The sequence below is a fragment of the Epinephelus fuscoguttatus genome, linkage group LG14 (genome assembly GCF_011397635.1).
Source record: "Epinephelus fuscoguttatus linkage group LG14, E.fuscoguttatus.final_Chr_v1".
Lineage (NCBI taxonomy): Eukaryota > Metazoa > Chordata > Actinopteri > Perciformes > Serranidae > Epinephelus > Epinephelus fuscoguttatus.
Genome location: NC_064765.1, coordinates 9029642 through 9054685, shown reverse-complemented (window position 1 = coordinate 9054685; position 25044 = coordinate 9029642). Strand labels below are relative to the sequence as shown.

Genomic DNA, 25044 nt, shown 5'->3' with positions numbered 1-25044 from the left:
AATCAGCCACTGTACCATTTCAGTGGAGTGAGTTTCTTCAGTACATCGTCGTACATGGTGTCGAGCATTTCTGTATCTTAATCCATGAAACTAGCTGATAGGGCTCGGAGGCTAATGAAGAGTGAGAATATGTTAAAGTTATTACTGTTCAAATAGAGCTCGCAGGACAGCGTGACAGATATATGGAGCATATATGAATTAGAAATCATGCAGAAGGCGCGAGACTTTTCAGACCTGAAGCCACATAAACGAAGAAGACGAAATAAAGTTGAGAAGAAATAAAGTCTGAAAAGAGATATGCACAGTGCAGCACAATGAGACGCCCTTCAGCAGAGTCTACTCTGTATAATCGTCTGACAAAAAATCACTTCTAAATCAATAACTCAAGGTCCGGAGTTTGAATAGTTTAAACTTACATGACTACTTTGTTTACAAATATGTTAAACATATCTTTAATTTATGCTATTGTTATGTATGATTTATATAATAAATACTTAACATCTTGTATGTATATGTAAAATATGTATTTTTAAATAATTTCACTGTTACATTTTCAGTAATTCATTACCTGTGTATACATCTGAATTTCCACCAGGTATCTGTGAATTCAAGTTTGTTTGATAAACCAACACATTCTCTCTCCAACCTCGTCACATATCGACATTTGGTCATAGACTTTCCACATCGAAATCTGACGTGAATGGTACCCTGGGTGCATTGGTTGTTGATGTTCTGGGACACTGTGTCAGCCTGTTACAAGCATTGTCTTTTTTCAAAATACACTTCCATTTTCATAGGAAATTTACTGTTTACATACAGTCTCAAAATAAACACACTGTGTTGGTACAACACCACAAATTGACATGTTTTTTTCCTTCAGAGTCTAGAGCTGGAAGTCACTGACCAAGCACCAGTTTTCGACAACTTGAGACAGGTTTGGCGAAATCCCCCCTAAACTCTTAGTAACTAGCTAGTTTCAAAGATTTGCTAAAATCAGATTGCACCATAAAACCATAGGAATGTCTGAGCTATGAAAGACTAAAGTGATGTATCTTATGTTTAAGTTTGTTTCTAGGAAACATCTGTAGCACCGTCAAATCAAAAGTAACTACTTATGTAAACGGGAGGTCACTTTAGCATCATTAGCTTTAGCATAACTGCCAAAAAATAACAGTTTAAAGGCCAATACATACATGAAACTTAACTGCCAATTCTTTGTAAATGTAGATATGACTTTTAAATATGAACACATTGAGAAATAGATGCTTCAGATTGTTTACATTTGGTTTTAAATGAGTGGGAATAATCTGACTATGCTAAGCTAACTGCAGTTGTTTGTTCATTAAGCATAGTCTAATGTTATTAGCATAAAGATTTGTATTATATTATTTTGCTGAACTTAATTTTTAAATCTTTCCAGCTTACATTGTTATGAATCATACTCTATAATACATCTCTTGCTCATCATTCAAATGTATCTCAATATATTAGACCATATTTTGGCAAGCTAACGTCTATTTTGTCAGTGAGCTAGCTCAGCTAGCTATATACAGTTACACCTGTCAATTTCTGGGTGTAAATTTTAAGTCACAACTAATGTCTACGATTACATCTAGGTTGTGTTAAGTAACCTTCATTAATTTAAGCTTAAATTTTGACTTCTTAACACAAGGCGAGGCTAAATTTGTAAATTAAGAAGAGCTGGTGCAACTGCCTCCCATTACAGATTCACAGGGGGTGTTAGCTAGTTGGCTAGTTGCTGATGAACATGTTGAAAAACACCTGAAATGGCTTTTCATACTCCTACAGTGTGAAATTTGTTTTATTAGGAAGGATTATTTTTTTAGCCTTTGAACTCTTGAGCAGAAAGGGTTCATAATCGTTTGTGTTAGGCCTACTGTTTTCTGGCACACAGTTTACGTTGTTAATGTGCTAACTGGCTAACTAGCGCCTTGAATTTGCCCTGTTGGTCTTCCTGTTTCCCTTTTTGAACCATGAATACAGTCTGTGCAGTTATTTCCTCTGACGCAGGCGCAGAACGTACTTGCTAGCTGTGCCGTTGGCTGCAGTCTTTGTGATGTGCTCAGTGCAACTTTTTTGCCAAGACAGGCAACAAGAGACAATGAAGCAGTCAGCCTTCTTAACCACTAGTTAGAAATTTCGTAAAACAAAACATGACAGTAATCAGCTGGGGAGCTGGTTTTATGGTGATGTCTATATGCTAAAAATGTACCCTGTCCACCTCGAGTGTCTCCCCTTCAACATAATAAGGAATCCTAAAGCTCTCGGTTATATGAACAGGACCTACGGTCCACGTTGAACACGACACACAGCCAGCATTCTATTTGTGGAGCTCCAACAGTTTGCCTTGTTTCTATACATGACAAGAAGGGTTATGCTTTGTTATTTCAGCGCACTGCTTTTCTAAGGTTTACTGCTCCCCGATGCAAAGAGGAGCTCGTCGTTCTCTCGAGTCATTCATATATGATGGTGTTTGTCATTTGGCTGCAGGCACTTTGACTTGGCCGGCTCCGGCTCTCTAAGCTGTCACGGACCCACGCCACGACACCCAGAATAGCCCTGGTGCATTTCTTGCCCTCAGCCCAGTATCTCCCTCGCTCCCACCAGGGTGCTGCTCCAGCTTTCATTTCAGAGGCCCGACCGCATCCTCTATTACTTCCCCCTCTTCCTCCTCTCCCACTCTTGTCGCCCCCTATCAGACACTTTCATCTCTGAGTGTTTTATTGCATTGTGTCCTTGTAGAGGAGGACCTTTGGGCTCGCTCCAGACATCCAAAAAAATATAGCTCACTTTCCCTCCCCAGCTCCTGCTCGCCTCGCTCTTGGCTCAGAAAATATGGAGCATTGCTGTCTGTATTTTCAATTGCTCCCCTGTCCTCTCCCTTACCTTTGAGTGTCCTCTCCCCCTTTTTTTTCATCTTCTCCTTTTGTCTTTTTCTCCTTCAGCACTGGCAGTCAGTATGTTTTTATGGAGACAGTGTTGCGAGGGTGCATGACAAGTGAAACCGACCAACTCCACTCCTCCTCCTCCTCCTCCTCCCCCCACAGCCAGGCCTCTCTGTTTAGATCAGTGACAGTCTCTTGTCTCTCCAGAAAGTACATTTTATTCTCAGCCGTGTCCCCCATGTCTTTAGTATTCCTGGTTTCTCTGGGCTCTCTGTTTCTCTGCTTTCTGTCCAAAATTCTTTCTCTGGCCTTCTTGTTCAAATTGTATTAGAAAATAACTGTTTTCATGGCATTCATTCTTCTTTATGTCAGATGGGAGATGTTGGCTACGAAGCATGAGGGGATGAGTTCCAAGATTTGAGCATCGGGAATCACATGAAAGTGAGCAAGGGATACAGTTAGTGATTATTTTATCATTTAATAATTTACCAATTAATTTACCTAATTAACTGACACTCTAAACTTTAAAGTGGGCATCATTTTTCAATTTACTCACAAAGAAAAAATCCAAAAACATAAAAATAAATTATAGTACTGATGAATATTTTGGGGAAATTGACCAAGGATATTTTATCCTGATACTTTCTGGATTAACAGATAATCAAAACTGGAAATCATACTCTTTGTCAAGTTCTTTGTTATATAAGGTTTTGAAAAATCTAATTTAAAGGTGGAGTAGGGCTGCAATTTATGATTATTTTATCATAAATTATTCACCACTTAATACACTAATCGATTAATTCGTGCAACTCTAAAATGGGCTGAATTTTACAATTTACAGGCAAAGAAAACATCTCTGAGAACATAAAAATTAATTATACACCTGATGAATATTTTTAAGAAATTTACAAAATAAATCAATCGGACATTTCTTGTGGTGTTTTATCCAGAATATTTAATCCTGAAATTTTCTGGATTAACAGACAATCAAAAAGTAGAAATGTAAATCATACTCTTTCTCAAGTTCTTTGTCACATAAGGTTTTGGAAAATCTAATTTAAAGGAACTCTGAAGTAGGGCTGTAACTAATAATTATTTTCACTGACAATCTATCGATTATTTTCTGTATTAATAGAATAATTGTTTCATAATCAGTCTATAGAATGCCACTAAATGGTGAAAAATATGTCAACCAGTGTTTCCCAAAGCCCAAGATGACAACCAAAGATATTCAGTTTACTGCCACAGAGGAGTAAAGAGACCAGAAAATGTTCAAATTTAAGAAGCTGGAATCAAAAATTTTTATATTAAAAATAAAAAATTACTGAAACCAGTTAATCAATTATCCAGTTTCAGTTTCTGATTAATTCAATAGTTGACAACTCATCATTTAATTGATTAATTGTGTGATGATGTGTAAATGTAATGTATCGTTTGCAGAAACATAAAACAAACTTTTTTTCCTGGTGATCTGATTGTGCGAAACTACTGGCAAGAATGTGAATTGCATTGCTCACATACAGCCATAACTTTATGTGCATGGGTCCAACAAAACAGGAAACCACAGTGTAAATATTTCTCCATAGTGCAAACAGTGGTCCAAATACTCCACAGGGAACCTTTGAAAGCTGCATTTGTTTTTTAATTTTCTTTGGTGGTAAAGTTTTCCATTTTATTACTTACATTTTATTACTCATGTGTTTGATCAATTTATGCGTCCACTTTACTGTGAGCCAAGGTAACGAAATCCCGTTTAATATGTGCACCGATGGTATATTTGTTGAATGACAATAAAGCAAGTCTAAGTCTAAGTCTTTAATATAAGGACATAAAATTGTGAAAACATGCTCATCACAATTTTGCTGAGCCCAAGGTGGCATCTTCACACTGCTTATTTTCTTCAAAACCTAGAAAGATTAGCTCAGCTTATAACACTGTAAAGAACAGAGAAACAGCAAATCCTCATTGAGAAGCTAAAATGAACAAAACAAAACTTATACCATTACAGATTTGGGGAGACGGTGTTGTAATATACAGGCACTGACAATAACCGTGATATTTAAATATGAATGGTTATAATACACATACAATAACACCTGTCTGAGGGTCACTTTGCCAGCAATCGGACACGTGGTTGGTGCTCTCGCAGGCACTTGTTGCCTTTGTCCCCCTCAGTGCAGACCAGTTGAATCCAGCATCTCTTGATTTATTTCCGTTCTTTCTTTGTCTTCCTGCCCCAACACCATCTGGTTTCCTTTTCACTATAAGTCAAGTGTAATTGCACTTTTTTTTACACTTTTATACAGTTATGGTGACGGACTCCACTTACCTACACTATTTACCAAAAAAACAAAAAGACAAAACACACAATACACAGAGTTGCTGCTATATTTTTTATTTATATATATACTGTTGAATTTTCAATAGATATCATGATAATATTGCTATCGTGAGCTCTTTTGGCCTCAATAATCATGTGGTGAAAATCAGATATTGTTGCCAGCTCTAATCGTGGGTTAATCATTGAGTTTTATTTTAAATTATTTAAATGTTTGATCTATAAAAATGAAAAGTGCTCGCTCCTCACCTCCTTACAGTCATATTTTAAGCATAATTTATTTGCCAAAAAGACACAAAACTACACAATAAACATAGTTAAAGATGAATTTGACTGATTTTTATTTATTTATTTTTTTTAGAATTGTCTCTAGATATCGCGATAATATTGCTATTTAACTATTTGGGCCACAATATTCTTGAGGTGAAAATCTGTTTTATTTTGATTTATTCAAATGTTTGACCTCTTAAATGACATAAAATAGTAAAAAATGCATAACATAATTTCACAGAGCCCAAGGTGGCACCTGCACTGTGCTTGTTTTGCTCCAAACCAAAAAGATTAAGTCGACAGAATCTGAAACTGAAAGCGAAAAGCAGCAAATCCTCATGTTTCAGAAGCTTGCATGAATGACATTTTGCTCGATAAATGACTGAAACAGTTACATGAATATAAAAAAAAAGTTCATTAACTCTCTGTCGACCAGCGACTTAATTAATAACTCATAGTTACAACACACAGTTACAGGCCTGCTGGGTGCTGTGATCACTGTTGAACACGGTTTAGCAGATCTGAATCAGGACTGCAGGTGACAGCTCCGTGCAGGGCACAGAGAGCTTTATCCTCAGCTTCCCTTTGTCGCCTGCTGTGTTATCCATCTCTGGGGTGAAAGGGAAGTCCCTGCTGTAAAAGGAGAGAGTTACAGTCGCAGCACAAAGGTGGCATATGTGCAGCCTTTCTTTAGTGTTATTGGCGTGTTTGGACAATGGGTTTAAGGGCTGGAGTCACAGTGTGGCGACACAGTGAAGCCAGCTGTGATCTCCTGCTCGTCCCTTCCTCCACCTGCATCAGCTGCTGAGCTTTGTGTGTGTGTGCGTGGGTTTTGGCAGGAAGCGTGCAGATGAGGTAATAGAGTGTGTGTCAGAAGACAGAGGTAAACCTGTTAGGACTCTTTATTCCCTCCAGGGACAGTTTCATTGTGCTGTTTAGCTCTGTGAATAGAAATGAATGGAAAAAGGTTGAAGTTTTACGGAGAAGTGGTCGCGTGTCATGTGTCGCATTTAGAGAGAGGGAGCCGGGCTGGTGAAAGGGGCTTTGTATCCATGACAACAAGTAAGAGCGAGAGCAGCAAATGGGAGCGGGTCGGGTGCATTAGATATTCGAGTCCAGAGAATGTGAGAGATGCACGGGATCAGGGAGGTATCTTGTCACAGAGGGCACATTCGATCACACTGCCTCTCTCGTAAATCTAACACGCTGTAACCTGACCAGCTGCCCACTAGGTAAGCTAAATGAGAGATATACTGTTCCTACAGTGATGGGCGCGGGTTCGTGTGAGACCACGAGGCCGGGTTGAAGAAGGTGAGAGGGGCCGAGGAGGGACAGCTGCAGCCCTGCCTTGGAATTCGGATAATGCGTGCCTTGCGTCGTGTCCCCGTGATTCCTCTTAGCAACAGTATTAATAAACCTGGCCGTGTCCTCGCTGCGAGCTCTCATCATGAGTTACACGTCCACCAGTCACAGGAGCACGCACCTCGCTGCAAGGCTTCACCTTTCCATCTGGTTCTGTGTGTCTGCATGTTCGTGCGTGCATCTTCCTCTCCTGTAACCCTGATGAGACGTCCTCCGCCCATGTCCTCTAACTGATATTGTGAAGTCATATAATATTTTATCGATCACTCTGTCGCCGTGACCTTTCACCCCTCCTCCAGAGTCAACTGCAGCTCTGTGTCCCCTGAGCTCGTAGTGATTTAGGGGTCGATTGCTCCAGGCTGAGGCTGAACACTGTGGTTTTTTTTGACAGTAAATAATAGTGGATGAGGTGAATGTGACATCAACCACCGGTTTCTAACTGGTTGTTTTGAAGCCAGCGGACTGTATTTATGGTCCCTTTTTTTGGAGCCAAAACAGACAGAATGGAGCCAAGATCAGAGGCTCAGAGAGGGAGGGAGACAGTGGAGCTCAGTGTGGGGGTGCAGCTGATGACTTCTTTCATTATCTATTAACATGTCAGGAAATAGTCAAAAATAACCATCACAATTCCAAAGTGACATCTTTAAGTGACATGTTTTGACGATGACGATGTATTGTTTGACCTGGTGCGCCTTTATGTATTATGTAAAGTAGGCTAAAAAAAATTACAACCCGAACTGAGTGTCAAGTGGAAGCCCAAACCTGGCCTATCCAAGATCACCACACAAACACACACAGGGCTGACACATAGAGACAGACAACCATTCACACTCACATTCACACCTACGGACAATTTAGAGTCACCAGTTAACCTGCATGTCTTTGGACTGTGGGAGGAAGCTGGAGGAAACCCACCCTGACACAGAGAGAACATGCAAATTCTGCACAGAAGGGCTCCCCCACCCTGGGTTCAAACCAGAATCCCTCTTGTGAGGCGACAATGCTAACCACTGCACCACTGCCCCGCCCCTTTAGAAGACTAGCAGCAGTGCTAAGTCTGGTCATTATAATGGGAAAAGTGAACGTGAGTAAAGATTATGAGTGTTTCCTTCGCACCATAAGTAAATGCTGGACCCATGTTTCACAAGCTTCAACCCTTTAAACATTCTGACCCTGAAATGGCTTTTTTTTTTTTTTTTTCAGACAGAAAAATCAGGAGAAAATTAACTTTGTTCGCGACGTGTCTCTGTTTTCGCAACACACTCGATCTGGCAACGACTGACGTGATCTTACATTCAGTTGATATGAGATATTAGGCTAGCAGTGAGTGGCAAAATAAGGTACAAACATCAAGTTTGTTCTGTATGTGGTGTTGTATTTTTTTTAATCTGATTTCATCCATACAAATGACATTTACTACACCTCCAAATAAGATAGACGAGCGAAAGAGGAACGGAAGTCGATACCATTCTATACCACTGGCGCAGCTAGCAATGGGTTATCTTTTGTTGTAGAGTATCTTTGATGTTATATTATTACTGAAATGTTATTAGTGATTCGTAACACTACTCATTAATCAAAAGTGCTATATCACAGGCAGCTGGACTTGCTTGAGTTTCTTGGAGACGTTTCACCTCTCATCTAAGAGGCAGTACAGAACTGGAGCTCGCGTAAACTGAGCCTGGGTTTGTTGAAGGTGGCAGTGCTGTTTGGGCTGAGAAAGCCTGTGAGTTTATCTCCTCTATCTCCATTAACTTTAGCTTATATTGGAGTTATGCTATGTAGCGTGTGAAATAGAGTATGGTGAATGTGCTAGGAAAGGTAGTATCGGCACTGTTTCTACCTGGAGCTCGCATGTACGGAGCCTGGGTTTGGTTGAAGGTGGCAGTGCTGTTTGGGCTGAGAAAGCCATGTGTATGTAAGGTAAAGGAGGTTGTTGGGTTGGTGCGGGGAGCAGTGAGACCTGGCATTAGGGGAGTGTCTCTGGGACGCCAGAGATCACTGTCTAGCCTCCTGGAGGTGTCGTGGGACCAACTAGACGAAACACTGGTGAAAGGAGGTTCCCACCTGATGACCCCAAAGGCATGTTAGTTATCACTGCTCACTGGTCTGTATAGTTAAGCCTTGCCATAATAGCTTATCATAGGGCTTAGGAGGTTTTTCACTGAGTGCTGATCCTTTCTCTAGAGCACACATTTCTTGTGTTTATTTGAACTGAAGAAGCCTCTACTATGAGAGATGAAACATCTTCAAGAAACTCAAGCAAGTCCAGTTGCCTGTGATGACAAAGATTACCATGACCTGGATGACTGAGAATCTTCACCAACACTACTACTAACTGTGAAAAGTAGTAATATTACTGTAATGCGTTACTGCCCAACACTGCAGTTAAGGTAGACCACAATCTTTCCCTGGCTTTAACTGAGTGTATTAGTTGAATAATTCAACCATATTTTATTTGCCATAACCACAATCTTTCTCAGATCTACTGTAGCTCTCATATGTTCATGTTCAAACACTGGCACTCAACACAATCCAGGACTTTGCCGAATTGTCCAATACTGACGTTCTTGTCTGATGATAAAGTTGGACCAACAGCTCAAACCCAAAGAGACAAAATTTACAGTGAAATTGAAAATGTAATAAAAAGCAGAAAATCCTCATACTTGAGAGGCTTGAACCAGCAAATGTGTCTCATTCTTGATCAATGATTCATTTATTTTCCAAACTCTTGGTGACTCATTTTAAACTTATTGATCAACTAATTGTTTTAGTGTGAGTCCAATAGATTGGCAGTCAAGAGAACAACCTTGTGTTGGATTCTCTGCTCTCTAAAAGTGGCAATAAAGGGACATGTTATAACATCAGTGATTATGATGCATTGTAGAAATAACATATTGACTTTAAATTTTTAGTAAAAAGTTTGGATGTGTTTGTGTTGACAACTCTTCAGACAAACAGACTCACAGAGAGCGACATCATCACAAATATTAAAACACTAAATAACATGAAAACAAGTTCAGATTAACTTCATATGTCTTACAAAATGTCACAAAATTATGCTAAAAAGTTCCAAGCAATTTGCCAACTCCACGCCTGCTGTTTTATTAATTTCAACTTCATTTTTCGCAGCCATCAAGTGAATGTTTGCTATTTAGTTAAATTAATGCTAATGTCACTAATGAATCATCATTAACAGCGACTCCGTGTCTGTCTTCCATTCGTGTTATTTCTAAATCACCTCGACTCCCATCTGTCGCCCGCTCTGATTGGACAGCAGATACAAAACAAGACTGATTGTGAATTGATTCATTTCTTCAAAACTCCAGGCGCATGAACAAAACACAAATCAATCTCTCTTTAAAAAAAAAAAAAGCTTCTAAAATTGCTTCCAATGTATCGCACCCTTCTCGAGCTGCTCAAGGACTCTTCAGCAGGGAGGTCGCCTGCCAAAATGGGGGTTTGAATTTGGGTCCTCTTACAGCCTCAGCGTGATTGGACACAACTTTGGATTCTTACATCAGAGCTTGTTTATTGGTAAATTAGTGAATGCAGTGCATATATCTCTTATCTTCTCTTCCTTAGCGTCCAAACTGGAACTCACTCTGGCAGACATGTATTATTCAAACAGCAGCTGGCACCGCTGCATTAACTCTCATGCCTTTAAACAACTTGCAATCACAGCTATTGCATCTGGCTCGAGCTTGGCCGGCGAATTTGCGAGTGGCCGTGTGGAGGGTTTTTGTGTGATTGCGTGACTCATTTGTTGTTTGCTTTATGTAATATTGATGCCCGACTTCAGCAGGTCGGTCGCCATTTGGAAGTGGATTTTACTTCCTCGTTTATAAAAGTTTTAGCTCTTTGTCAGTTGGTCAAGTGTGCTTTGATTTGTTTGCCTCGCCGGATGAGAATAAATAAAGTAGACAGTGGGGGGGAGAGGAGGCGAGGATGAGGGGAGGAAGGGGCACATGCGGGCCTTGTGGGTGTGGAATATTAAATCTGATGTAAGTTTGTCGTCAGATTGGCAAGAAATCATTGACAAATGTGTTTACTGGCTTTTTTTCTGTGATTGCTGGGGAAAAGCAATAATCAGGACTATAATGAGCGAGGCCCATAATCCCTGTGCTTGGTGACAGAAACCAGGCCTGCTTAATTAAGGCACTGATTTCCCACGAGGCACTGGGGCCTTTTTTTCCCTCCTTGTCCTCTCCCCGTCTTTATTGGCTTGACTTTATTTGGGATTTTGAGTGGAGGCGCTGCCATGATCTGACTGGGCTGAAATGGTGGTTTTAAAAGTTGTTTTCTGATGATTGTCACTCGTCTGTCATGTCACATTAATTCATTTCCTGGCCTCTGTACAGTAGAGGGTAGAACAGGAATGGGTTTTCACTCCTCTCCTGTCCCACTCCAACAAAACGACTCCTGTCCCGTCCCAATTCCATGACAGGGTGAAAAAAGAAAAACAATTCCTGTCTCATTCCAGTCTCAGAAGAATGTCTCCTGTCCCACAACCTTTCCGTATGTGTTAAATTAAATGTTTAAGTTAAGTTAAATGATAAAGAAAAAAGCACTTATTCCTCTCAGAACTTCACATTTACACATTAAAACAAAGCATATCCAATAATTTAGGATATACAGTACAGTATAGCATAATGTTTTTCATGGTATCTTTTTCTTTTTTAATTGTTAATTTTCTGTAATGTTTTTACGTTCTTGACTGTCTCAGTACTCGGGCCTTTTTTATTCCCTCTTAATATGTTAATGGAAAGTTTAGTGTCTGCACCAAAGACCAAGAAAATTCAATGTAAGTGAAAACCTACTCATTAATAGGCCTTATTCTGATTCTAACTGTTACTACAATGCACTTAGTCTTTTAGTTTGATGTTAACACATAATGGGAATTTCCTTTTGTCCACTAATAGAAATTAGCATTGTGATTGCAATAGTATTATCTTGACAAACAATCCATTTACCTCACATGCGTAACATAAAATGGCGTGTGTTCTCATATTTTCCAGCATATATTTCCTGTGCTTCGTGAAAACTATTTGATAGCCACTACCTTTACATTACTAGCTCATTATTGTTGTTATGATTCCTGTCCCACCTATAGACATACATTTGGAGACACCACATAGAGTGCTCCAGGGATGAAGTTTTTCTGTAGGCTGACATGGAAGTAAGAATTACAGTTGTTTCCTTGTTTGGATTATTGCTGAAAATAAACTCTGTGACAAAAAAATACCTTATAATCTTCACAAATGAACACAATTTTGATGATTATTATGAAATCGTCAGTAAAAAGCAAGTTAGTTCATAAACAAACTACACTATACGGTCACATGACCTAACTTTACCACCATAACCAGAGTGTAAAGCTGTGTTTGGTGCAGCTCAGCGTGATGAGCTTCTGTTGTCTCATTTAGCCTCTTGTTAGTAATCACCTTTTTTAAGGCTCATAGAGGCTTCAAAAATCACGAGCAGAAGAGCCCTGGTTTCTGGTTGTAGGCTGTTTGTAGTCCGCGTGATATTGACCAATCACGTTTGAGCCGGCTGCAGTTGTTGCCAGGTTAAACGGTCCGTGCAGCCAATAAAGCATCTGTGTTTCTACATCTCTGGTCCTGCCTGCTCATGTTGACGTCACGAGTCACGTGAATTCTGTGACCCACAGGATTCCCCAAAAAGATATCAGCCTCTACTGTCCAGGTTGGTTTACTTTGAGCAAGATGCAGATGATGTTTTCTACTAAAACTTTTTAGGAACATAACTCCTCGTAATCCTGCCGCCATCGAGGCCTCCATGCTGCAGCGAAGTGAAAATAATGCGTGCTGTTTAAAAACCATGCTTCAGTCCCCTCACACGTGCCTCTGTGGTGGTTAAATGCAGTCTTGCGTGAGGGTGAAAAGCAACTGAAAAGCACTCAGTGGATTAAGGAGAGAGACAGAGGCAGAGGAAACTTTCAGGAGAATTTGGAAAGGTTGTGTTTAGTTCAAACTAGAAAGCCCAGGGCCGGGGTCGGTGGCAGCAGGTGTTTTATACAGAGGACCAGGGAGAGAGGAAAAGGTCGTATTTAATTGCAGCACTTTTAGCTGCTGCTCCGGCTCTCGCCTGGAGTACATAAGTCTCCCTAGTTTTTGTGAAAATCTTCACAAAGAGGGAAAGCTTGCAGAGTAAAAGCTGAACGATTTGAGGGTCAGTCGGCGCCAACAGAGAAGTGGAGATTGGATATCACACATATCACATATCACTTCCTGTGATGTGGTACTCCGCCACAGTGGTTTCACACTTCTTGGGGTTACACAGTATTATTTAGTGTTTGTGGAACACTTGCCAGCGAGGAGACTAAAACAGTAAATCTGCTGTCGAAGAAGAGGCATCGGAAAATGGAGAGGAGGCGGGCAGCTAAAGCAAATTTCAGCTGCAGTGTGGTTTTTGGCCGCAGAACAGAGGGAGAAAGAGACACTCTGCATCTGCCTCTCTATCTCTCTTTGCCTCTCTCTTTGGCTCCCTGCACCACCTCCACTTTCATGTCTCACTCCCTTTGCTGTTTTCATCTCTTCTCTCCCCCTCCTCCCGCTCTGGACTTTGGGAAGGCAGAGGCCACTGGCTGCAGGCAGCCCAGTGCAGCGGAGGTGTGAACCCTCTAATCGCCTGTCATTACCCAGTGGCACTTCCCACACTAATACTCAACTTAAGGGTGCTATGTCTAGCATGTTAGCATCAATAAATCATTGGTATGACACGTTGTAATTCAATTTAACAAATGAGAGCACTGCTGAGAAGATGGACGTCCTTTTTACTTCACTCTACTTAGTTTTTACTTTCCTGCAGGTCAGATTTTGTGGCTTTTTTTCTGTAGTCTGTTTAATTCCTTCACATCACAAAGGGCGAGTTTAGTTGATTTTTTTTCTTTTCATATTAATTTTACCCTTCAAAGTGAGTAGGTACACTTACCAGAAAGAAAGAGCAGAGACGGGATGCAAAATCTCTGCAATGAGAAGTAAAAATTAATGGTTTATAAAAAATGTTACACACAGCATCCATCGTGAAACAGATGGACATTTTGGGAAATATGCTTATTGACTTTCTTGCAGGTTGTTAGATGAAATCTATACCACTCTCATGTCTGATTTATAGCCTGGTTGTGTGCAGGTTCTATGTAGAGCCTACGCTGTAGCCTCTGTAAGTGGCCTCTGCCACTGTGAGCACTTGTTCCAAAATGCTCGTTGGCGGTGGGGTGTCTCTGCCACTTTGTTGAGTTTCTGTGAAGTGCAGTAGAGTTTGACTGATTCATCTAACAGACCTAAAACACATAACATGGCTTTATAGCAACAACATTAAACAAAAGTAAAAAATTTGGCTCCAGTTTAACTCACAAGGTTCACACACAAAAACAGTTGTCTTTAGTTAGACATGTTTTTCCCACATATACGACATGCTAATTGCAATTAACAATAAGCCTAACAGCTAATAGAGTTTTCCTATACTCGTATGAACAACAGCAACATTGGACAAATAGGTAAATTCTGCTCCATTGCAATATTGTGGTTAAAGGGATAGTGCACCCAAAAATGAAAATTCAGCCATTATCTACTCACCCTCATGCCGAGGGAAGCTCAGGTGAAGTTTTGGAGTCCTCACATCCCTTGCGGAGATCCCAGGGGAGAGGGGGTAGCAATACAACCTAATGCAGGCTGACAGCACCCCAGATTAAAACGTCCAAAAACACATAATTGAAACCACAAAATATCTCCATACTGCTCGTCTGTAGTGTCCTGAAGCCCCGACATAAAAAGTTTTTTGGAAAAACAGTTGTGCTGCTACCCACTCCCCCTCGGATCTCCGCAAGTCTTGTGAGGACTCTAAAACTTCACCTGAGCCTCCCTCTGCATGAGGGTGAGTAGATAATGGCTGAATTTTCATTTTTGGGTGCACTATCCCTTTAAGCTTGTCTTTACAACGTGGGAAGTCATGATCACAAAGTCATGAACTTGGTTGTGAATACCACAAGAGGGGGCGTTCATGGACTCTTCTCATGAACGGTAAACATGACCTCATTTGAATGCAGCATAACTCACAAAACAACTGTCTTACACAAGACACGTTTTCCTCACATATACAACATGCTAATGTTACTAGCATAAGCCTATGACATTTCCTGTTGTATAAATCTGCCTAGCGGCTAGTGGATTTTCCTCTACTCATATAAAGCCAGAATTACTCTCACACAGAACTTAAAATACTTTTTTTGTGGGGACTTTATTGTCTTCGCAATTTATTATTTCTTATCTGAAATAAAAGTAAATAAAAGCTTTGTCTCCACTGAGGGAAATGGTTTCAGCTTACAAAAATAAACAGGAAGTCTGTTTTGTTTTTTCGTTGTCTACGGTGTATGATACGCTTCTACGCAGAGCCTACAATTGAAGCTGAAGCCAGGACAATGTTTGGTTAGCATAGCTTAGCATAAAGCTGAAGCAGGGGAATCAGCCTGGCTCTCTTTCCATAGCTTAATAGTTAAAGCAGGTGACTCCACATAACACCATAAGAATCATCATTCTTACATTTTTTCTTTGTCTGTGGATTAAATAAACTACATACAGTGTGTTAATTAGTGAGCTGTTTGCCTTTGCTTCCAGTCTCAATGCTTAGCCAGGTTAATTTCCTCCTGGCTCCCCACATATGGCAATGCCTTTAATCACCTGAGTGAAGAAGGAACGTTTTTAAGTGATGGCAATTTAGCTAAAACAACAGATTAGAGAACACACCTCTTGTAGCTTCCCCACAGCCCTGCTCTGGCTCTCTTTATGTTTGGCCCCTGAACGTGTCTGTTACACCTCTGATAGAAACCAACCATATCACAGCAGCTCAGGAACACAAAAGAGAACGTATCAAGACACCGTAAATAAAAACAGTGCAGCAGGGAAGTGTGAGCATGCACACGTATACCTGCGACTCACTATGTGTGTGCGCATGAGCGTGAACACACAGTCCGCCACACACTGTCACACCCTCTGTGTCTTTTTCTGTCAACACACCACAGTGAGCCCGTTCATACAACGCCACCACCACTGCACCGGCAGCAGGACAGTCCCTGTAAACACTGCACTGCCACTGTGATTTGTGTTTGTGTGCACAGCAGGTGTTTGATTGTATCCCTACCACGCCACACACACACACACACACACACACACACACACACACACACACTCCCCTGCATCGTTCAGAGTGGCTTTTTGCAGCTTCCACAGCGGCTGATGCCAGATGTTGGAATAGATGGATGAATTATTGATGATCGTCACAGACAAATGCAAATGTTGCTTAATGTTCCCCACAAGTAATTGGTGTGTGTGTGTGTGTGTGTGTGTGTGTGTGATGCAGTTATATTGTGCAGAAAGGTGTATCTATTGTAAATCTAGTGTATGACAGTGTTTTTTTTTTTGCAGTTGTCTATGTGCGGCGGTATCTTATGATACTTATGAAGACAACCAACCGAAAAATTCGGGCTGGGATGAGTTTTCCACCAAACTTTAGATGATTGGTTATTTGTCCAAAAATGTAGAAATCTTTGGTAACTTCAGTGATTTCCGTTGTCTTGCTACAGTTTGCAGCACCTCTGCCAGTGTTCAGTTTTGCTTTGCTGCTTTGCTTTTTGGGAAAACCTCTTCCAGGTCGGCAGTTGTCAGAGCAGTTAAAGTATGACGTGTGAAAGTAGCTTAAGGTTGCAGGAAGATATCGTAGAACCGCATACCATAGAATGAAAATTGATGGTTATTATACCTTGTACATTTACCTATCCGCAGTACTGAAAACAAAATGCAACTGGAAAGAGAATAACATCTGCGTACACATCTCCTTTCCTCCTCGACTTCCTGTCAAACTTTTTACACATTTAATGCACTGTGTCCAAAATGCATATTATGCACTACATACCCAATATGTGTACTATAGTTCAACAAACTTTTGTGTACGTTAAGAGTAGTATTATCTTGTCAGGTGTAAACATGGCAACCTGTGCCAACCTCAGGTGTTCCAGTAATTTTAAGACTATATTATGTCTAGCCAAGTGGAATCTTTTTTTTGGCTCTTAGCCTTTATTTGATAGGACAGCTTCAGAGTCAAAGGGGCAGAGTGAGGCGATGACATGCAGCAAAGGCAACTGGGGCACCTGCTCCACCAGGTGAGCTACTAGGCGCCCCACAGAGTGGAATCTTGCACTTATTACATATTTACACTTGAATTAGTGGCGCTGTATGTAAGAATGTGGCCAAAACGGTTACTGCACTCAAATTCAAAATACTGCTGCGAGTCGTTCCCCCCCCTCCCCTACAGATTCGAGGTTGCTGGACAGCGGCACACTGATTTGTTTGCCCAAGGGCGGCTGCCGTGGCAGGACCGTGTCGCCACGTCCGTGATCTTCGGTTTTCCAGCGGACCATTCAAGCAAGTCCGGCTTCTCTGCTGCTAACGCTGCTGCCGGGATACAGCTGAGGAGACTGCTAATGCTATGTACCAGGACACTGCTAATGCTGCTTGCCGTGCTGCTGTAGCTCAGTCATAACTGTAACCGATGCTGAGACTCTACTGACTGCGTGACTGGTAGACGGCGGTGGGTGGCGCAACAGGCCAAAACACAAATTCAAAACTTAAACATGATTTGCGGACCGTAAAAAAATTTTTTAAATGCGAATATTCTGGCTGTACTATTGTTGTCGGTGAGATCAGTATGTTATATGATCATTATTCCTTAGTCTCTGTGACATATTAGGAGGATTTTATGACTGTTTGCTTTAGATTTCTTACATATAGCTCCTTTAATGCTGCATAGCTGTCTTGGTCGCTATCCGTTATGAATGTTATGCATTGTATTGTGGAATATTTATGCTGCCATATTGACCAGTGTTAGCATGCTGTAATATTTCACTAGAAACAGTAGGCAGTTCACATACTACTGGTTTCATACTAAGGTTTTGGACATAAAACGTAAAAGTTTCAAGTATATTTAGCTGTGGGTAGTAAATGGGCTGAAAAGTGGGGCCTATATGGGATTGTCCACATGGGAGGGTTTACCCAAGTGGATGCCCATTTTGGGCCCGTACGCACTTGGTACCCCCTAGCATAACTCATGTGGGGCCCACTTAAGAAGACCCATCCATGTTTGGCATGGGGCCAATATGGACACCAAGGACAGTATCATATAGGGCCCACTTCACTTTCCCCCATACAAGTGTTGCCTGGGTTTAAGGATCATTGTAACCAATGACAGTAATAATTGTCTAATACCATATACCGTGATAGTGTGAAACCATTATATTTTCCGAGACGGTTCTTGTAACATAAAATCCTATAACCATGACTGTGTTCTTAGGTTTAGGCAACAAACACTCTCTGGTTAAGGTTAGGGAAAGATCATAATTTTGGTTGAATGTTATTTTAAAAAAGGTGATTATTGAGTGAACATTTTACTGATAACGTAAATGTTTTTAGTGCCTATTTTACTGATACCTTCAGTATCAACATTTTGCAACCTGCCAGCTACGTTGATTCGCAACATTTGCTCATTATGTTAATAGAAAAGAATTTCCTTGGCATTATGTCTCCATCAAAACATAATTGTGGGTGGGGTGTCAGATTAGGTTGTGTGTGAGGATGGGGTGCATTTTTCTGCAGCCATATTTGAACCACAGACACAATCTTCTCATCTTTTCTCCCCTCTTGTCCCAATAACTGTTACAGTATTTTCATTTTCTTTATGAATGTGAGGGTTTAGGCTGCATTTATGGCATGTGGGAATATTAACTATAATGACATGACAGGCATTTTGACATGTCACAAAAGGAGCAACGCAGGTGTAAATAATAAACCTACTGATGGCTGAATTCCATTTAGCTGCTTTGATTCCAGGATCCTTGTATCCTGCATGCTGGCTCACTGTCACTCTCACTGGAGCATTTGATCAGAATGGAGCCATCGTTAGTGTTATTAGTAACACCTGTGCTTTTTCAACAAGTCCAAATGTGTGCTGAGAGAATTTGGAAGTGTTGGTGTATTCACACTCATCTCAGGTAACCCAGGTGAGCTGTTCTCTAGTATCTACTCTCGTTTTCAGTATTTTAATTTTTGAACATGTACTCAAATGTACAGAGACGTGCCAAACAGAAACAATCTATCACTGCAGTCTGTCACAAACTGTTAAAATTAAGGAAACACTATAATTTCCTCAGCAGCTCTGTTAGCATGCTGTACATCACGAGGACTAATTACAGGTACTGTAGCTCAGTCTGGGTGAACACCAGAGTATAAAATGTAGGTGACAAGTTAATTTATGTTGTGGAGCTCCGGAGAAATATCACACAAAGGTGCAATATGTTGGTAAACTGTGCAGCTGCTCTAATGTTTCCATGATGCTAACATGCCAGTTAATTATTGCATGATTGCTTTTTATTGACTCTCGTAGGTCCCACGTCAAATTAGGGCCACAAATCCACAGAATAAGATATTGTTGCTATATTAAGTTAGTGTGACGCTTGATTATCGAGCAAGCAGCTGCCCCTGGATCCCACAGCTCCAGGGGCTCAAACGCTCCGAGTGCCAACTGGTTTGTGCTAATTTAATTGAAAATTAATTTGTCATTAAAGCACAATATCAGTTGACGTGATGAAAGCTGTGAGGTAGGCTCCTGCTTCATTACTCAGTCAGAGGCTGGTCTGAAAGCAGCTCTAATCAATATGTTTATATTAACAATGGATGAATAGACTATGGATAATGTGATGGGATCAGCTGTAGTGTGAATTATCAACTGCAGTTCTCCTCAGCTTTATGTAGCTTTGAAGTGTCTTTCAGCTCATTGTTTTGATTCTGTACAGCTCATACCTTTATTGCAGTGTTTTCACTCTCTCGCTCTCATCAGCGTTGTTTCCAGATACAGGAGGCAACTGCTTTCAACCAAAAGCTTTAATAACTCCAGTGTTTGCTCCCTGCTTAGCTTCAAAAAGCAGCCAGACTAAGGGCCCGATTAGATGGAGCGATTTTAGTGGCAGTCTGGGGCGACTTTTTGTTATGGTTTACAATTAGGGTGAAGCCCCACGAAATGACTCGTTTCACTATCAGGATTTGATCCTCCTCCAATGCTGAATCCAGTTCTCTTTATACATCCATGGGTCAAAAGGATGTTAGCTAACACCTAGTCATTTACCTTAGAGCAAAGGTTCCCAGCTGGTCCAGCCAGGGGGTCCAGATTTCTTCTTAGTCATTAGTTCAAGGTCCACACAGTTTATTAAATTCAACGTTATACTTGCATTTGGCCATGTTGTGGAGCTAGTTTGCTGTCTCTGTTAAGTAGCTGTCTGTTATTCACTCATTCTATAGGAGAAAACAGCACTTCTGTGGCGGAATTTCACTGTTCTTCAAAATGAAGTGTGGTTTTTTTTTTTGCAAACTTGACATGTTTGGAAGTCACTTGCAGTCCATTCAGGATGGACCTGTGACCCATTTTTGGACCGTGACCCACCAGCTGGAAATCACCGCCTTAGAGAGTATGAAAGATATCAGCTATAATCTATAACCATCACTAATTATTGTGTACAGAGTGGGACTGTCATTACTCCTGTGAAATTTGGGGCATATTGGACAATGTATGCTGGAGTTACAAACTACTTCCTGTTTTGTGGTGAAACATGGAAGTTTGACACCTTGCCATGGTCGCATAGTTCGACAGAAGCTCAAGCTTTTAGTAACTTTTCATCTTTAAGGTCTTTAGATGGAACACACCAAATCTGAAGTCGATCAACCCCTGGAAATGGCCACAAATGGACAAAAATTGCACATTGAATTTATAATGGCTGACTTCTGTGGGGTATAGGGTATGGCTCCAAGGTCAAACCAGCTTTGGGGGCTGCTTAGTAGAAATTTTGTAGGGGGCGCTACTGAGCCATTTTTTTTAAACCCGAGCACAAGACCCCTAAAATACCAAATACTTCACCAGATGTGATGTGTATGCAAAGTTTCATGACTTTTTGAGTTTGTAAAGGCCCTCAAAAATGCGATTCATTTGGTGGAAGAAGAATAAAAAAAATCCTTGCATTTCAGTAGGGTCCCCACATCACATGGTGCTCGAGTCTTAAAAAGCTGCCCCAGGCTTAAATCATGCTCTGTCTGATCTGGGCCTAAGTTAGCAATGAGCAGGTCAGCATAGTGGAGCATTTAGCAGCGAAAGATCCAGATATTTCCTTCATGAGTTGGTGGAGACCAAAAACAGAGCTAAAAGGAGAGTGAATATTGCACAAACACGACTCCAAATGGGTGTTAATGTTACCCGCCAGATGTGTGAAGAGACAGCTACTTGCTAACATGTTAGCATTATCAAATCAAGGTGCTAATATGTCATAATTGTGTTTACAGTCTGCTGTGTTGCCCCATAATGGCCAAAAAATCAATTATTGCAGGATTAAAGATGATGTGTTTTCAGACCTTTAACAGTTTTGTTGCTAATTCCTACATTATCATGTTTAATCAAATTGCCACAGCAAATCTGGAGCCAGGTATCAGTTAGCATTGAGAAACTGCTTAAAAAGGAGAAGGAAGAGGAGAGTTAATGAAGGCCCAGCTGCTCATTTTACCCCCAGGGCCTGCCGGCAGGTTAATCAGCCATGTCGTTAAATGCATGGCTGTTTTTTGCGTGTGGAGTCTACATATGTGGTTTCTTCTCCGTGTCTGCTCGACATGCATGTCAGGCAACTGAGCTGTTCCTCACTACAGTCAGGTGCTGTGTGCTTGCCAGATCCCACTTGTCCATTAGACTCCAGTGCTTCCTCTTCTCATTCCTGGTGAAAAAGCAAGGCGCTGTTCCAGGCGGCGGCAGCAGCACTGCAGACATCTCGCCTAACAATCTGAGGAAAGCCCTGCCGGTGGGATATGAAGAGAGAGAAAGAGAGATGGATTGTTCTGCTGTCTGTGGTGTGCTAACAGGATCTTAGATAGTAGACTCCCCCCTCGGCGAGCAGGATTCACATCCAGAAACACATATACACCGGCCAGAGAAAGGGATTTAGCCATGCATTACAGCAGCAATAGAAATGCATTTTAATTCCTCTGGAGATGCTGGGATTAATAATTTTATGTACATGGTGTGTGCAGCGCAGAGTGTGTTTGAATATCTGAGTTTGAGTGGGTGTGTGACAGGCAGAGTTTGAGCTTTTGCGTGTGTGTGTGTGTCTCAGAGCTTTGACTGACACAAGCCACGCTATATGTCACAGTGCTGGAAGTGCATCAGTGGGATGTCAGGGAACGAGCTGCTTTTTGACTCGATACATGATACATGAGCAGCAATCCATAATGGATGCTGCAGTGCCACTTATCTTATTAGCTGTATTCCCGCTTTCCAAATACTCTCCCTAAATAACATGCGTAAAAAATTGCATTTTTGCTCAGATGAGGAGGAAAAGCGTCTTCCCATGAGATGTCAGACGCATAATAAACTATGTCATCCCTATTTCAGGGCTAGCTGCGCTGCTGTCGACTATTGTTGACTCGTCTGCTGCTTTCTGGTGCCTAAGAGAGCGGATGCAGCGAGTGTCATGACTTGACTGTTTGTTGTCGTTTGCATGAATTGAATTCAACAAAGCTATTCCTTGTGGAGTTCCCACTGTGATATGGCGAGGCGCGGAGACATCTGGGTACCTACTGACCACTTAACTGCCTGCACTCGTCAATAACTCTTTAAAAAGATCAATTAGGGCGATCAGTGGCGAGAGTGCCGCCGGGGCTGAGGTGCCATATTGAGCTGTTTCTGTGAGATGATGTCACGCGCAGCTCTTTTCCAGGGAAAGAGCCTCACCCCTCCAGACATTTGACTTCATTAAAGGGGTGTTCTCCTCAAACCGGAGCAATAAACTCAGCAATAAGCTGCTTCTCTCTTATCTGCTTTGTCTGGGCCTCGAGAGGCGTGGAAGAGGAGGGAGGGGAGTCCTCGCAGTGTCCAGCCAGCCGTCTCATTGAAAGTGTTCTGACTGAAACATCGAGCCATAAAAATCGATTTAGATAGCGACAGTTTCTTTCATTTATCGTTCGCTCACCTTTTTGCCCTTGTGAAATGTCCGTTTACACATTTTACAACCTGATTGATTACATGCTGCTGTTTTCAGTTCATTGTGTTCTTTTATCCTCTCTGCTGTGGAGTGCTCCTCGCCCTCCTGTTCCACTTGTATCAGACGCCGTGATAAATGTGGTTGTCATGACACCCGTGGCAGCCAATGAGCTCGCTGGAACCCGCGAGTGTGTCGAGTCCAGGCGGTGACAGACACAGCAAGCTGACCTTTCACCTCCTAACCTTTCTTCCATGCTGATTATTAATCCTACTTACAGTGCACTTCCTGTGTCCCTCCATCGCAAATTAACCTTTCTCTTCTTCTCTCCCCCCCCTCTCTGTCCTCACCCCTTCCTGTTTCCCCTCTCCCTCTTGCAGCAAACTTATTCACGTGAAAATTATTGACGATGAGGAGTATGAGAAAAACAAGAACTTCTTCCTGGAGCTGGCCGAGCCTCGCATGGTAGACATGAGTCTGCAGAAAGGTGCGGTACTGAACATATTTCTTCCTCTCTTATCTCTGTTTCTCGCCCTCACACGTTGTCTGTTGCTGTGCCTCAAATCAGATGCTTCCGTTAGTACACTTACATGTAGTATACTGCGTACACTGTGCACTATGTATGTGCGCAAATTTTACTTGGTAGTGTTGTTTCAAATCAGCAGAAATGACTGATCTAACAGCATTTCTTCTTCTGCTTGGCAAATTGCTGTTGGGCGAAGCATTACCCCCAAACGTTTGACGAACAATTGTCACTCATCAAAATACATGCTTGTTTGCTCACTTGCCGTGCTCTGTATCATTATATTAACATTGAACATGCTTTCACAGCAGGTTTTTATATCTATGGATGTCCCTAGCTGATTCTGGCTGCCTCGATCATCAGCCGATCTATTGTGTTAATGATAAATGCCACATTTAGCAAATATTTGCAACTTGTAAAGCATGAGACCATGAATTTAATACTACAGTCTCTTACAGTGAAGACACCCATGCATAAACAAACCCCGTCTTACTCCAAAGTCGTCGAAATCCGGCGCTCGGGCAGTGACTTGCTGTGTCAGACACTGACGAAAAAGCTGTCCTTTGACGTTGGCATGATACGCAGTCAGTTGCTGTCATAGTTTAGCAATGCTCAGCAGCATCAGGGGGAAACACGGCGGGACAGGAATGAAAGTTAAGGCAATGCAAGCCTGACTGGGGCGGATGGGAGGGTGGATGACTCCAAAAAACACCGACCCTCACACAGGAGAGCGGTATTCATGTCCTGTAAGATTGTAAAGCCAAACCTTGTTCTTTTTTCATTCTACTACGTTGTGGTACCGACGTCATGCGTTTATTTTGAAAGACACTGTGTGTAAACGTTAAATTTCTTGTGAAAACTGAAGTGTATTTTGAAAGAAGACAATGCATGTAACAGGCAGAACTTGACACGGTGTCCGAGAGCGTCAACAACCAACACACCCAGGGTACCTTGCACATTGTATCTGGATGTGGAAAGTTAATGGCCAAATGTCGGTGTATGACGAGGTCAGAGTGAGAATGTGTTGGCATGAACGCCAAACATAACTACGCCCCTAGTTCATCTACCTTACACCAAAACATATAATGTCGATGTCTGATTATAAAATGAAGGGCTATACCTAACTTAGAATTACGTCAGTCAAATCAGACCTGGCTGTTCAATATGAATATTTGACTGTTTGTTCCATCATCCATTCCACTATCAAACTAAAGCCAGAGACAGTGTCGTATTAAGTTGCTGTGAGCTGTAAATTCACTGCTTCGAAGCAGAGGGCAGGAAACGTAAGCCTCTCCTCCTCCTCCTCAAAAAAAACTTAATTAAAACCCTACTCAACTTGAAGGAAACTTAGTCAACTGAGGCGTCTGTGACTAATGATTTAAATTTAACATTAGCTAGCTAGCGAGCTAATGTTAACATTCATGGTAGCATTTGTGGTACCAAAGTAATACAGAAATAACCCTTTAAACAAACGGTGTAGAAGTAGTGAAAAATACAGATGCATATTTGTACAATGCTTTGGTGTTCAAGGCGGTAATCAGCCGACATTTCACAAGTTTGAAATGTG

The 25044-nt window shown here is 41.4% G+C and overlaps 1 protein-coding gene across 3 annotated transcripts in view; it reads left to right on the top strand.

The window, feature by feature from the left end:
• Positions 1-25044, top strand: part of slc8a3 (solute carrier family 8 member 3) — a 188886-nt gene that overhangs the window by 95221 nt on the left and 68621 nt on the right. For all 3 annotated transcript variants that reach the window (XM_049595499.1, XM_049595497.1, XM_049595498.1), the window contains exon 3: positions 23335-23441. In XM_049595499.1, the coding sequence (XP_049451456.1) occupies positions 23335-23441 (107 nt within the window). The remainder of the gene's footprint in view (positions 1-23334; positions 23442-25044) is intronic.